This window comes from Lissotriton helveticus, chromosome 3_1 (genome assembly GCF_964261635.1).
Source record: "Lissotriton helveticus chromosome 3_1, aLisHel1.1, whole genome shotgun sequence".
Classification (NCBI taxonomy): Eukaryota; Metazoa; Chordata; class Amphibia; order Caudata; family Salamandridae; genus Lissotriton; species Lissotriton helveticus.
The window spans coordinates 31297670-31310719 of NC_136061.1; the positions used below are offsets into that span (position 1 = coordinate 31297670).

General features: G+C 50.1%; 1 protein-coding gene across 5 annotated transcripts in view; it reads left to right on the forward strand.

Annotated features, from left to right (window-relative positions):
- The window catches only part of ADCY10 (adenylate cyclase 10), a 4100562-nt gene extending 4088671 nt beyond the window's left edge, over positions 1–11891 (forward strand). For all 5 annotated transcript variants that reach the window (XM_078679137.1, XM_078679136.1, XM_078679138.1 and 2 more), the window contains one exon: positions 11617–11891. In XM_078679137.1, the coding sequence (XP_078535263.1) occupies positions 11617–11826 (210 nt within the window). In that variant the 3' untranslated portion in view covers positions 11827–11891. The remainder of the gene's footprint in view (positions 1–11616) is intronic.
- Positions 11892–13050: the final 1159 nt, after the last annotated feature.

Sequence of the window (13050 nt, forward strand, 5' to 3'; positions counted from 1 at the left end):
AAATGCATTTGTATCATACAGTAAGTAGTTTCAGATTACTTTTAGTTACTTTGGGATTATGTTGAGTACTAGGGATGTTTACGCCTAAAATTTCTTTAAAAAGTGTTAGCGGTTTTGAAGGTAAGTATACGACTTACGAGGGTGAGTTTTAGGGGTTAAGACCAAGGTTCCCCAACATCTAGATGGGCACTTGAGTTGCATCACCAGCAGCACTGAGGCGGCCGGGTGCAGAGTGCATGAGCCCAACGTTAGCCGATGGGGATAAGAGGGCCTTCGGTTAGGGACTGCTGACAAGCAGTCTACTCGGGAGCCAAGCTCCTGAGGTTAAGGTCAGCATTGTAGGAGCCAACGGCCAGCACAGGAACTGCACCACCATCAGTACTCAGGCGGTGCAAAACGGATGTTGGGAACCCTGTGCTTTGCAATGGAGACCTTTGGTTTCGGAAAGATGCTCCAGGCTCGGGCAGGGAAACTTTCTGAAGGCGGCCACTGGCTGGAGAGGTAAGTTGGGATGTGGGGGGATTACCTGCTCACCATTGGTTGGGCCACCCAAGGCCAAAGGGCTTCGAGTGCAGGGGTGTCTGCTGGCTTCGGGTTTTCTTACCAGCTCCGGTCGCAGTTGGGGGAACCTTCAGGTTGAGGCTGCAGCCATCATCGGGACTCTTGCCGGAGGTTGGGGAACACCAGATCCCAGGATAGTATTGCTGGGGAGACCTCCTTGGGGTGTTGGACCACTCAAACTCAGGCCTTGGGTGTCGGGTGCAGAGTGGTGCAGAATCGCAGAGTCAACAGAATCCGGATTCTGGAGGTCAGTCTTTGCTTGAGCAACTCTGGTGCTCACGGAACACAGAGTCTCTGAAAAGGTTGCATGGCAGGTCATCCGGGCTCTGGGGGTTTCAGGCTGCTGGACTTGCTGGGGTTCTTGCTGTAGGCAGGTTATAGATGGGACAGGCCGGTAGGGCTGGGTTCAAGGCAGTTTGTGTCCTCTTCTCCTTTCTGGGTCAGCACAGCTCTTCGGTCCTTCTTGTTCCTTCCTCAAATCTGAGGCGGTAAGTTTCAGGGTTGCCCCAAAATACTAGAATTAGGGGTTTTGGGGCGTTAAAGCAGTGTGCAGGTCGAGATCAATGGGTCCCTTCCTGGTGGTGGGTCCCTCCCCCTTATTAAGTCTCTCTGCAGTGGGAGTGGGCATGAGCATCTCCCTAATTGGCTGAGTCGCCTCATCTTCAAGATGGAGGGGACTGAGATGTGTACTTTGCCTCTCCTTCCCCGCCTGAGGAGTGGGATTGGCAAAGGTGGGCACACCTTTCTCCCTAGTTTGCTTTTCCTGCTAATTCTCCTGCCCAAAGTGGGGGCCAGAACCGGTGGGAGCCAGTTTCTAAGTGCAGCAAAACGCAGGGTCAGCTTCCAAAGGCAGCAGGCCTTTGAAGCTTCCCCTTTCGTGGACCCAGCCCATCCTGGGGGAGGAGTCATGGCACCTCTGCTCAGAATGGGCTTTGTTTCAGGATCCAGAGAGCAGAGGCTCTCTACCCAGGAGTCCATAAACCTGTCTGGTGGTGGCAAATGGAAGGCAGCCATTCAGGAACCACACCAGGGCTGGTCGATCTTCAGGAGGCATCTCTAAGATGCCCTCTGAGTGCATTTTACATTAAATCCCACACTGGCATCAGTGTGGCTTTAATGTGCTGAGACGTTTGCTACCAAACGTCCCAGTTTTTAGTAAAGCCATTAAGGAGCTTTGGAGTTTGCAGTGACCAACTCACAGACAATATACTCTTTATGGCTTAACTACACTTACAATGTCTAAGAATTGACTTAGACACAGTAGGGGTACAGGGCTCATGCCTTTGCACCCTCACCTTAGGGCTAGTGCACCCTGCTGGAGGAGTGACGTATCTTGACCTCAAGCAGTGGATTGCAGGCATGGCACACAGGGATGTGTGCCATGTCGACTCTTCACTTTTCTCTGCACCAAAACACGCAGCCTGCAGTGGCAGTGTGTGTGGGTTAAGGTGCAGGGTCTCTAAGGGTTGCACAATAGGTGCAGCAGCCCTTAGAAACCTTTCCCGGCCACAGTGCCATTGGTACTCATGATACCTTTTACAAGGGGCTCACCTGTGATCAGGGATGTTCCAATTGTGGATATAAAGGTACAGTCATGGGGAAGAACACAGGCCCTGGGAACTTTATTGGCAGGGACCACGGCACAATTAGTCAGGTTGCATCAAATGTCAGGTAGAAAGTGGGGGTAACAATGCAAAAAGGGGCACTTCAAATAGGTATAGAAAAATAGTATCTTTATCTAAGGTTTAACACAAGACTCTCAAAGCGTTTTAGCAAGCCACAATGCACGTAAATCATTAGTGACTTAAAATTCAATAACGTATTCACCAGAACGTGGCACTAACTGAGTTCAAGGACTGGGCCTACGCGACCCGTTGCACACCAGGTACCTGTCGTTGGAAGGGGACACTGTATGCAGCTTCTCGAAGAAGCGTAGATGGTGATAGGCGGACTGCCAGCGAACACAACTCTTGACTGCAAAGGTCTGCAGCGTGTACTCACAATGATTTGGGCACTCAGGGAGAGGCGGGCTCTAAGCAGCAGTAGCACGCGGCAGCGGCGGCCCGGGCTGGTGGTGGCGATGACTCTTGTCTTACAGCTCCGTAGAGGGCTCACAGCGGCAGCAACTCTCTCTAAGCTGCTTCGGCCCACGAGACGATAGCGACAATCCTGGAGAATAGTGAACAAGGTTCGGGCACACAGCGTCGTCAGCTCTCTCTTAGCTGCACCAGCCCACCGGACAAATCACAATGAAGCAAAGCTGGCAAAGGTGTGGGCAAACAGCGGCGGCAGCTCTCTCTTCGCTGCGGCGACCCACAGGACAAATCATGATGATGCGAAGTTGGCAAAGGTGTGGGCACTCAGCGGCAGCAGCTCTCTCTTAACAGCGGCAGCCCACAGGACAAGCGGCAGCAGCTCTCTTAAATGCGGCGGCCGACAGGACAAAGGATGATCTGGACCAGGCTGGCACAACAGCGGGCACTCATCGGCCAAGGTGCGGGCACTCAGCGGCAGCAGCTCTCTCTTTGCTGCGGCGGCCTACAGGACAAATCACGATGATGCAAAGTTGGCAAAGGTGTGGGCACTCAACAGCAGTAGCTCTCTCTTAGCTGTGGCGGCCCACAGGACAAAGGATGATCTCGACCAAGCTGGCACAACGGCTGGCACTCATCAGCTACAGCTCTCTTTTAACTGCGGCGGCCCACATAGATTCAGCGAAGGTTCTGAAGGTTCAAATTAAGGCGGGCTCTCAGCGGCGGCAGCTCTCTCTTAGCTGCGGCGGCCCACACAGAGTTTACAAGGGTTACCAGTCCACGTTACTCACAGTAGAACTAGAGGCTCCGGATTACTCGGCGGAGGCCTCACCTGCAAGTAGAAATCCTCGCACAGGAATTCAGACGGCTGATGCAGTGAAGTCTAATGTCCCTGAGACTTCAGCAGGAGGCACTCTCAATTCAGGCCCAAGCAAGCTTGGTGAAAGTTTCAAAGTCCTTTCCTCTGTTCACTCAGACAGAGTTTCATCTTGACATCCAGAAGAAACACACTTGAAAAGGTTTCAGCGCAGCGTTTTATTACTAAAAAGTCTTTGTTCTCTAAAGTAACAAATCAGTGAATCAAGCCAGAACCAGTTTGGTGGGGTCAGAGAGCACTTGGTTTACAAGGCTACATCCTATTTTTTATTTATTTATTTTAAAGGTTTTATATAGCGCTGGCTAGACTTGAAGGTATCAGAGCTCTTTACATGAGCATCAGATCATAGTTACAGGTTACATCGTTACAAAGATTACACAGTTATTAGAGCATGGCAACAATGTTACTTGTAAGGTCAAGATAAACAATAAGCACAAATATGTAAGGGGAAAAGCAGGCATGGGGAAAGATTCAGGGGAGGTGGGAAGGAGCTGGGGAAGTAGACAGGTAATGAAGGCAGGAAAGAGGAGGGGAGGGTGAAGGACACCGCATGGAAAGAGGAGGGGAAGGGCGGCGGGGACACAAACCGGTAGACACATCAAAGCAACGTCCAAAGTCCAGTAAGCTGTGATCCGAGGGGATAGGGTATCACTTCCCTATCTCTGTTGCGGGATGCTCCTCCCTTTACGCAGTGGACTCTCTCAGAGGGGTCTCTGAGACTCCAAGGCCTACATACTGGATCCTTCCCCAAAAAGGGGAGAGGGAGTGCTTTGGCAAGGGGTGCCATACCATACCTCAGCTGTGAGTGGCTCCCTTGGTGCAGTGGAATCTCTCAGCGGGTGCGCTGAGACTCCAGAGTATGAATATTGGATCTTTCCCCAACAAGGGGAGAAGGAGTGCTTAATCAAAGGGCACAAAGGACAGGGGGCTAGGCAGACTAGCAGGCAAGGTGAGAGATTCAGGGAAGAGTGGATAGGAGCTAGGGAGGTAGACAAAGAGAGAAAGAGTAATACATGGGAAAAATTTTAATTAATTAGTTATTATATAGCGCTGGCTAGACCTGATGGAATCAGAGCACTTTACATGAGGGACAATAATGTTGCAATTTACATCAGTTAAAAGTTACATAAGTATCAAGGAAAGCATCTAAAGAACATTGGGGACAAGGTGAATGGAGCAAGGAAGGGTAAGGGGATAGGGTAAAGGGGTAGGAGGAAGATAGGACGTAGAAACGAGGGGAAAATCTGCCCAAGGTCCGGCTGTGAAGGTGACGGCAGGGAGGGGGAGTCCACAACCCATCTCCTCTTTAGCTATATGGTAGCTCCAACTGGCACCAGCCAAATCGCTAGGTCTCCACAGTCTGGGATAGGTTCTGCAGGTTCCAAGTCCTGATGTATAGGCAGGTTAGGGGATAGGTTCAAGGTCTGATCAAAGTCCAATTGTTGTTCCAGGGAAGTAAAACAACCTGTAGGGGACCACTATGGAAGCCATCTTGGGGTCAGGCAGGGGACTGTACTGTACACTGGGGGCCTTCCTAAGGTCAGGCAACAGGCAGTTAAAGTCAATATCCAGGACAGCGGTCGCCAGAAAATAACAAATCCAGCGTGCACACACCACCACATGCACAGACATGCACAAGCACACACGAATGTGAGCACACACTCTCATATGCACACTGACGCACACAGACAAGCACATAGGTAGAAACATCCAAGAGCACAAGCACACATAAAATCCCATGCTCTAATATAAAAACACCCAAATACATGCACACGCAAACACCATCACATGCACAGACATGCACAAGCACACACAAATACGCTCTCTCATACACGTAGACACACACAAACACACAAGCACACATACAGAAACTATCAAAAACACAAGCACCCATACAAACACATGCTCCAGAACAAAAATACCCAAGGACGTACACACAAATACATGCACACACACACACCATCAAACGCAGACATGCACAAGCACACAACAAATGTGCGCACACACTCTCATACGCGAACAGAGGGCGCATATACAGAAACATCTACACGCACACATACAATCCCATGCTCTAATACAAAAACACCCAAATACATGTCCACACCACCACACGCACAGACATTCACAAGCACACACAAATGTGAACCTAGTCTTTCATACACACATACAGGCACACACACACAATCACGTGCATCCGCACACACACCCTCATACACGCACAGACGCACTTACAAAAGAACTCCCATGACACATTTCTCCAGGACTGCCGCAGCATTGATGGCAAACAAAGGCAGAGTCAGCGGTACCGATGTCCTGAGGGCGCCGCTATCTTAGGACAAAGCAGTCGGACCACGTTTTAGCACAGTCGGTGTGTTCCTCATAAGAGAGCAATGGATGCACACTGATGGTCGCGCTGTTGCTCCCGGGTCCGTCCAGATGGCAGGAGCTCGCAGGGCGGTCAGCGGCGCCTATGTCTTAAGGGCGCTGCCATCGTAAGGTCAGGCGTCGGCCCGCTTGGCATTTCTGCCGGGTGTATATCTCACAGTGGAGCAGCACCTCCGCTCTGTCTCTGCCCTGCCTTATGTCCTCAGGATTACCAGTACGTGCGCGGCTCCTTCGGCCTGCGCACCCCAATGCCCGGGTACTCCTCCTTATGGTCCGATACTCGTTAGGCACGCCACTGCCTTCGCCCACTGTGTTTGCCCCTCTCAGCCCACAGCGAGACGCAGAAACTGTCACATACTCTTCCGATATGGCGGCCAGGCCCGCTCCCAAGCCCCATTCAGCCCTATTCCACGACGTCCGAGGAGGGAGACCCCACAAGGTTCCTCGCAAGTCTTCGCTTCCCAGAGCGGTCTCTACGTCCTTCCGCCGTTCACTTCACTACGACCCACAGATCTCCAGCGCTCCCCCCGCAATTAGGGGGGCTCACACCTTCGGTTTGCCGCAAGGTTCCTTCCTCAGCTTGCGGCGCAGGGGTCCCAGCAGTCCCCCACAGCAGGCACAATGGGACCCAGCTACTAAAGAACGTGCCGCCTGGGGTGGGGCAGCTGTGTAGCGCTAGACAGTTCCAGACGCCGTCCCCACTAGGTCTCTCAAGATGTCGGATCCCCGTATATAGCCCCCTTGGCCGCATCGGTTCTGCAGATCCTCGGCAGAGGGGGTCCCTCCGATTTCCACACTAGGCTGCAATCAGCTGGGGTTGCCCCTGGCCGCCCATCTATCTCAGGCACTCCGTACCTCTTTCAGCATCACTGCTAGTTTCTGCGATTGTCAGGCAGGTCCTCAAGATCACCGGCTGCTGCTGATCCCGTCCTGGAGCCTCCCACTGCTGCCATTCCAGTAGCGGTACCGGGCGATCACGGATGCTCCCACTCCACGGGTCTGCTATCAGACGCCAAGAGAGGTGGAGCCTTCATTCACCTTGCCAGGCACGGCCCTCCTCAAATCAAAGAGTCACCCCTCCCTATGCTCTGAATGCTCATCTCTCTCTCCAGCCAGGTCTGACGCAGCTGTCCCTGCTGCTCCAAAACCAGACAGCCAATACACATACTAGCATAGCCTACAGGAACGCTTAGGCAAGAAAATACCTCATTTCTAGAAGAGGCATTTTCGAACACAGGATATACAAACTAAAAGAAGTATCTCAATGTCCTGAGCTTAAACATATCAAATTCGAATTTCCTATCAGGTTCCTGGGGTCAGGTAGGATTATGGAAGGTAATACTCAGCCTGCCCATTCTGGCCTATGGGAACGGATAGCCTCACAATAGTAAACAGTGAAAAGGAGGGTAACTCGCTATTAGAATATGCTACACAGACCTAGACATGTTCTTCCTGTTACAGACAATGCACACTGCCATAGGGGCATCTTACATGGTGCGAGGGGAAGGTGCAGGGACTGGGAAGTGGTTGCACCTCACAGTTACAAAGGCAGTTCTGGACTGCCTATAGACTCTACAATGGCAGGTCTGAAACATACTTTAAAAGCTGCTTCTGTGGGTAGCGCACATCAGGCCCACCAGCAGTATTTGGTCTACCAGCCCTGGGCACACACAGTGCACTTATACTAGGGACTGACAGGTAAACCAAACAAGCCAATTATGGTTATCCCAATTCATACAGTCATCTTTACACAGGTAGTATTCGCGCTGTGGCACTGATTAGCAGTGGCACAGCGCCCAGAGCACCTAAATCCAGTCAACATAAAAGAGAGGAAGCGAAGAGAGGAAGGGAGACCCACGCCAATGATGCCAGGTCTAACAATTATAACACACAGCAAAACCCCTGCACTATACAGTTGCAATTGATACTTGATAATAGTGGAATCGGAAGGAGGTATTAGAAAATAATTTGAGCACATCAATCATAAATCATTGACATCGAGAATAGGTAAGCAGTTAAATGACACAATTCAGTGTAGAAACGTTCTTTTCTTGTTTGTAGTATTCTTGTTTATTGTTCCTTTGTAAAGGCCTTTACAAAGGAACAATAAACAAGAATACTATTATCAAGTATCAATTGCAACTGTATAGTGCAGGGGTTTTGCTGTGTGTTATTACGTTGGGGATCCCACGGGGTCTTCTCAGAGCGGTTGTGAGGGTTACCGCTCACCTCATTGCCTATACTGATCACTCACTGTTACCAATACCTTGCGGTTACCCAGGTTGTGCGCCTTAATACTCTGAAGTAATAAAAACCTCCTAGTTGCTTAGGTCTAACAATTATGCCAGAATACAGGTATAATGAGTGGCAAAATAGCAGAAGGTTGGAGGGTGACTAATGTAGAAGTCTTCACTATTGTACAGATAAATACACCTAGGAACATGTGTGGAAGGAGGAAGAACATGAAGAATAAGAGAACAACCAAGAGAGCCAAATGGTGTTTCTGCTTTCCCCCCGTGATAGATGAATCAGGATCAGTGGTCCCCCGCGAGTCAGAAGTAATGGTTCCTCGTGAAAATATAGCCTCGGAGAGGGATTTAGATCATTTAACACCCCCTGATTTGTCAGTAGAAGGTAATTAATCAGGTACAGAGAGTGAAAAGGTTGATGGTTTAGCAGAGGGGGAGATAATGGTAACTGAGATTTAGGAGTATGAGCTAATGATACTCCAGAAACTCGCCCTTTGGATCTTAGCCTCGACTGAAGAACAGAGGCCATGTGGATCATCAGGAGTAGGAACATGGCATTCATTTAAATGTGTAGATCTAAAATATGCATAAGCAATATGAGCTTAACCCTGGGGAAGGAGACACATTGTCACTAATAATAGTGGATATATTCACAGATTGTGTCTACAACCCATTTATGAATCGATCTAGGAACCTGTAAAGTTTTGCACAATTCCCTCATCATCTAAGATCCCTTCAAAATATATATCACTAGTGTCTTTACCATGGGATAGAGCAGGTGACTTAGAATGGCTCTATGCCATAATTCATTTTCAATCAGGAGTGGTATTGAAACTAGTTCTGAAATTTATCGACAATATGAGACAGTGCGATTGGGACCAGTGTGTCGAAAGTGGGGAAGTGGTGGTAGAGCATTAAAGCAGGGTAATGAAGAAACATTGCCATACCCAACCATAGCACTAGAAGACAATTTGCTTCCAAGCAAGGCTCGGCCCGAAGGATTACTAAGATTTGCGTCAGATGCAGACAGCAAGATAGTCTTGGGAAGTTATATGAAAGGTAACAGGGGCCTGATGAATAAGAAAGGAGCTGGGTGGCTGCAGCCTTTAACAGTGACAGGGAGACCTTCCTAACAATCAAGGTATCCTGGTGGGACCATAACAGGAATTAGAGGAAATAACCAGTATATAAAAACTAATTGAGTGAAAAGAGATACACAATAGCGGCTTGTCCGAAAACATGGGCAACAAATTAGGTGTTATTTGATGATTTTTATTTATTTATTCATTTCAGTTTTATATTACGCGAACTCGGCCCAAAGGTATCGGAGCGCTTTACATGAGCACCAGTTGCATTACAGACGGACACCTTCATATAATGTCCACTGCAGTAAAATGTTGATTTTTGCAAATGTGTATGTGCCACAGAATAAGGAACAAGGTTAAAAGTTGACTGAAATAATAAGTTTAGTTGAGGATATAGGGTCTGGCTATCCATCGGTCCAAAGGAAGACAGTGAGGCGGCTGGAGTTGACAGAGCTCTGAGTATCCCAGCTTGAGGTATTGTGGAGGTGAAGAGTGCTCCACTAGGAAGGAAACCGAGCTTAGCTTTAAAGAGACTTAATGTGACTGTTAACAATAGCAGTAAGTAAGTAAGTAATTTATTTGGTTCAGACCTCAACTGACATCAACAAATACAGATATAAAATTATTATTATTGTGTTAAAATAATTCAAATGGTAAAACTTTTAAGACACACTATAGAATGGAAAAGTAATAACGTTTTATCGTCTACTTATACACCATTCAATAAAATAAAAATAACATTTTGTGCTTTACCTTTAGAACAGCTTCATGAAACTTTAAAAAAACTCAAACAAGTTATGGCATACAAATTCATTGACAGGAGAGTGACACAACATAATTCAATCATGAGCTAAGACAGCATTATACTTTAGTTGAATTGGAGTTATATACAGTCGTCGAACCTCTACCATACTCGCATTAGGACAGATTAATAAAACGTGAAGCAAATCTTGTCGACCACCTTTGCACAATTCAGATATGCCTTTTGAGTTATTTGTACCGTCCCAGCTAGCTAAGAATGTTGCTAATCGGAGCATACCCAAACATAAAAGCAGAATACAGCGCCTTACCCCATGCTCTAGTTGAAACCGTAAATAGGGAGCACAAGTTTTAAATTCTATATTTTCTGCAAACGCTTTGTAATGCTTTAATTGAATCCAATAATCTTTATCCGTTTCATAGCTGATTCTAGGGGCCAAATGTTTTTAAAACAATTTCAAGAGCGCTGGAGACCACCCCTGTAAAAGTGCAACAGTGCATTATAATGGTAGGGTGATTAGTGATTGCCTGTCTCAAAGTACATTTGATAATGGAGAGGTGTGTATTGGGGCTGCTGAAACGTTAACCGGCACCAATCTTCTGAGGAGACCCTAAATGAGTATGTTGCTAAAGAATATAAACATCTGTTCGGATAAGATATGTGGGAAATTGTCTCTTCTATTAGGAAACCTAGTTAGGATGAAGCAAAAGTAAAGCTAAACAAGAACATAAGGGAAGCCCAACTGAAAGATCGCACTGATGGAGAACAGGCCCCTAACCGCTCCCGGGGTCCTGCTCTTGCCCCCTCTCTGCCGATGCTCCCCTGCCCTCCCCGTCCCGAGGGCCGCTCCCGGGGTCCTGCTCTTGCCCCCTCTCTGCCGATGCTCCCCTACCATCCCCGTCCCGAGGGCCGCTCCCGGGGTCCTGCTCTTGCCCCCTCTCTGCCGATGCTCCCCTGCCATCCCCGTCCCGAGGGCCGCTCCCGGGGTCCTGCTCTTGCCCCCTCTCTGCCGATGCTCCCCTGCCATCCCCGTCCCGAGGGCCGCTCCCGGGGTCCTGCTCTTGCCCCCTCTCTGCCGATGCTCCCCTGCCATCCCCGTCCCGAGGGCCGCTCCCGGGGTCCTGCTCTTGCCCCCTCTCTGCCGATGCTCCCCTGCCCTCCCCGTCCCGAGGACCGCTCCCGGGGTCCTGCTCTTGCCCCCTCTCTGCCGATGCTCCCCTGCCATCCCCGTCCCGAGGGCCGCTCCCGGGGTCCTGCTCTTGCCCCCTCTCTGCCGATGCTCCCCTGCCCTCCCCGTCCCGAGGGCCGCTCCCGGGGTCCTGCTCTTGCCCCCTCTCTGCCGATGCTCCCCTGCCCTCCCCGTCCCGAGGGCCGCTCCCGGGGTCCTGCTCTTGCCCCCTCTCTGCCGATGCTCCCCTGCCCTCCCCGTCCCGAGGGCCGCTCCCGGGGTCCTGCTCTTGCCCCCTCTCTGCCGATGCTCCCCTGCCCTCCCCGTCCCGAGGGCCGCTCCCGGGGTCCTGCTCTTGCCCCCTCTCTGCCGATGCTCCCCTGCCCTCCCCGTCCCGAGGGCCGCTCCCGGGGTCCTGCAGGGGCCCCTCACTGTTCTCTCTGAGTTGCTGCTCCAGGAGGGCGGAGGCCTCTTCTGACTGTCTGCGTTCTCTTGCAGGAGCTGTGGTTCGAGACGGAGGGGGTGGTGGCGGACGCCTGGCTCTCGGCCACCGGGGACATGCCGGACTGGGAGGAGGCTCAGCAGATGGACAAGGAGACGCTCTACCAGACCAAGTTCCTGCTACGCCCGGCGCTGCGCCCGGGGGACGTCATGGAAGGCGACTCCACCGCCTCCCTGGACTACTTATTCCAGGGCAGAATGAAATGAAGCTGGAAGGACAGCCCGGGTTATGGAGCCAGCCTGCAGAGTGACAGGATATAGAATAAAGTTATCACCCTACTAGCAGAGTCTGTGTGATGTGAGTGAGAGGGAGCGCATTCGTCTGGAGTGGGAGCACAGCGAGGCATATTCAACAGATACTCTCAATGTCTGCGCCACATTTATCAAGTGTTGCGTCACTTTTGCGTCACTCTGCACGGTGCAAAAGTGATGCAACCTTGAAATGCGATTCATCAAGCCACGCAAAGCCACCCGTGGGGCTCTGGGTGGCTTCATAAATCCACAGTGACGCAACGCAGAGCGCACCACTGCGTTGGTTTACTCTGCCCAGGGAAGCGGTCCATGGGCGGTGCCTGGGTGTTCCCACGTATCCACCCACGGATTTTGACGCATTCCCAGATTTACCATTACTGGTTTACCTGACTAGGAGATCCAGCACTCACATGACTTCATATTGCACTATACTCATTTCAACACTAATCCTTTATGGGTTCCGGAGTGGCGTGCTACTCGCCAGAAAAATACTTCTCCATTAGGGGTAACAAGCGCCATATAAATACAAACCTTTTTGCCTCGTCTTTCCTTCTGCTTTCCTTCCGAATCCAAATAACTGACTAACATATCCACCACTTGCATGTTTCACTTTACGAATTCAGCAGGAATCCTCTATGGGTCCCGGAGTAGCATGATACTCACCAAAAAAGGGCTTCAACGCCTCGTAAGGGGTAGTAAGCGCTATACAAATGCAATTACAATACAATACAATACCTGGGAGCACGCAAAATGCTACGCCTTCCAAGGGGAGGCGTAGCAAGTAGAAGTATCTTTATTTCTCCTCGTTTTTCCTCTTTCTAATTGTGCTTCATGCTAGAGCACACAGAGAGGAAAAAGTCTCAGAGGATTGTTTTTGTGCAGGAAGGTTATCCTTACAACGTAGGCACTCTTTCACCATGGTGCAAGAGCGCCTCCTTTGACACTGGGCAGCACATTGTGGGCCAGCTCTAGGAAAAGGCAAGAATGCACCGCATTATGATAAATATGGTGCATTCCGGTCCTTTCACGCAATGCAGCAAAGTGGCCTGCGGTGCTGCGTAAAATAATTATACATCTGAGCCTCCTTGTGTATGTACGAGGGACACACGGTTCCTGATATCTCAACCTCTTGAAGAAATGTACTTGAATGTCTTTGTTGGTTTCTAGTCCCGCCAGATT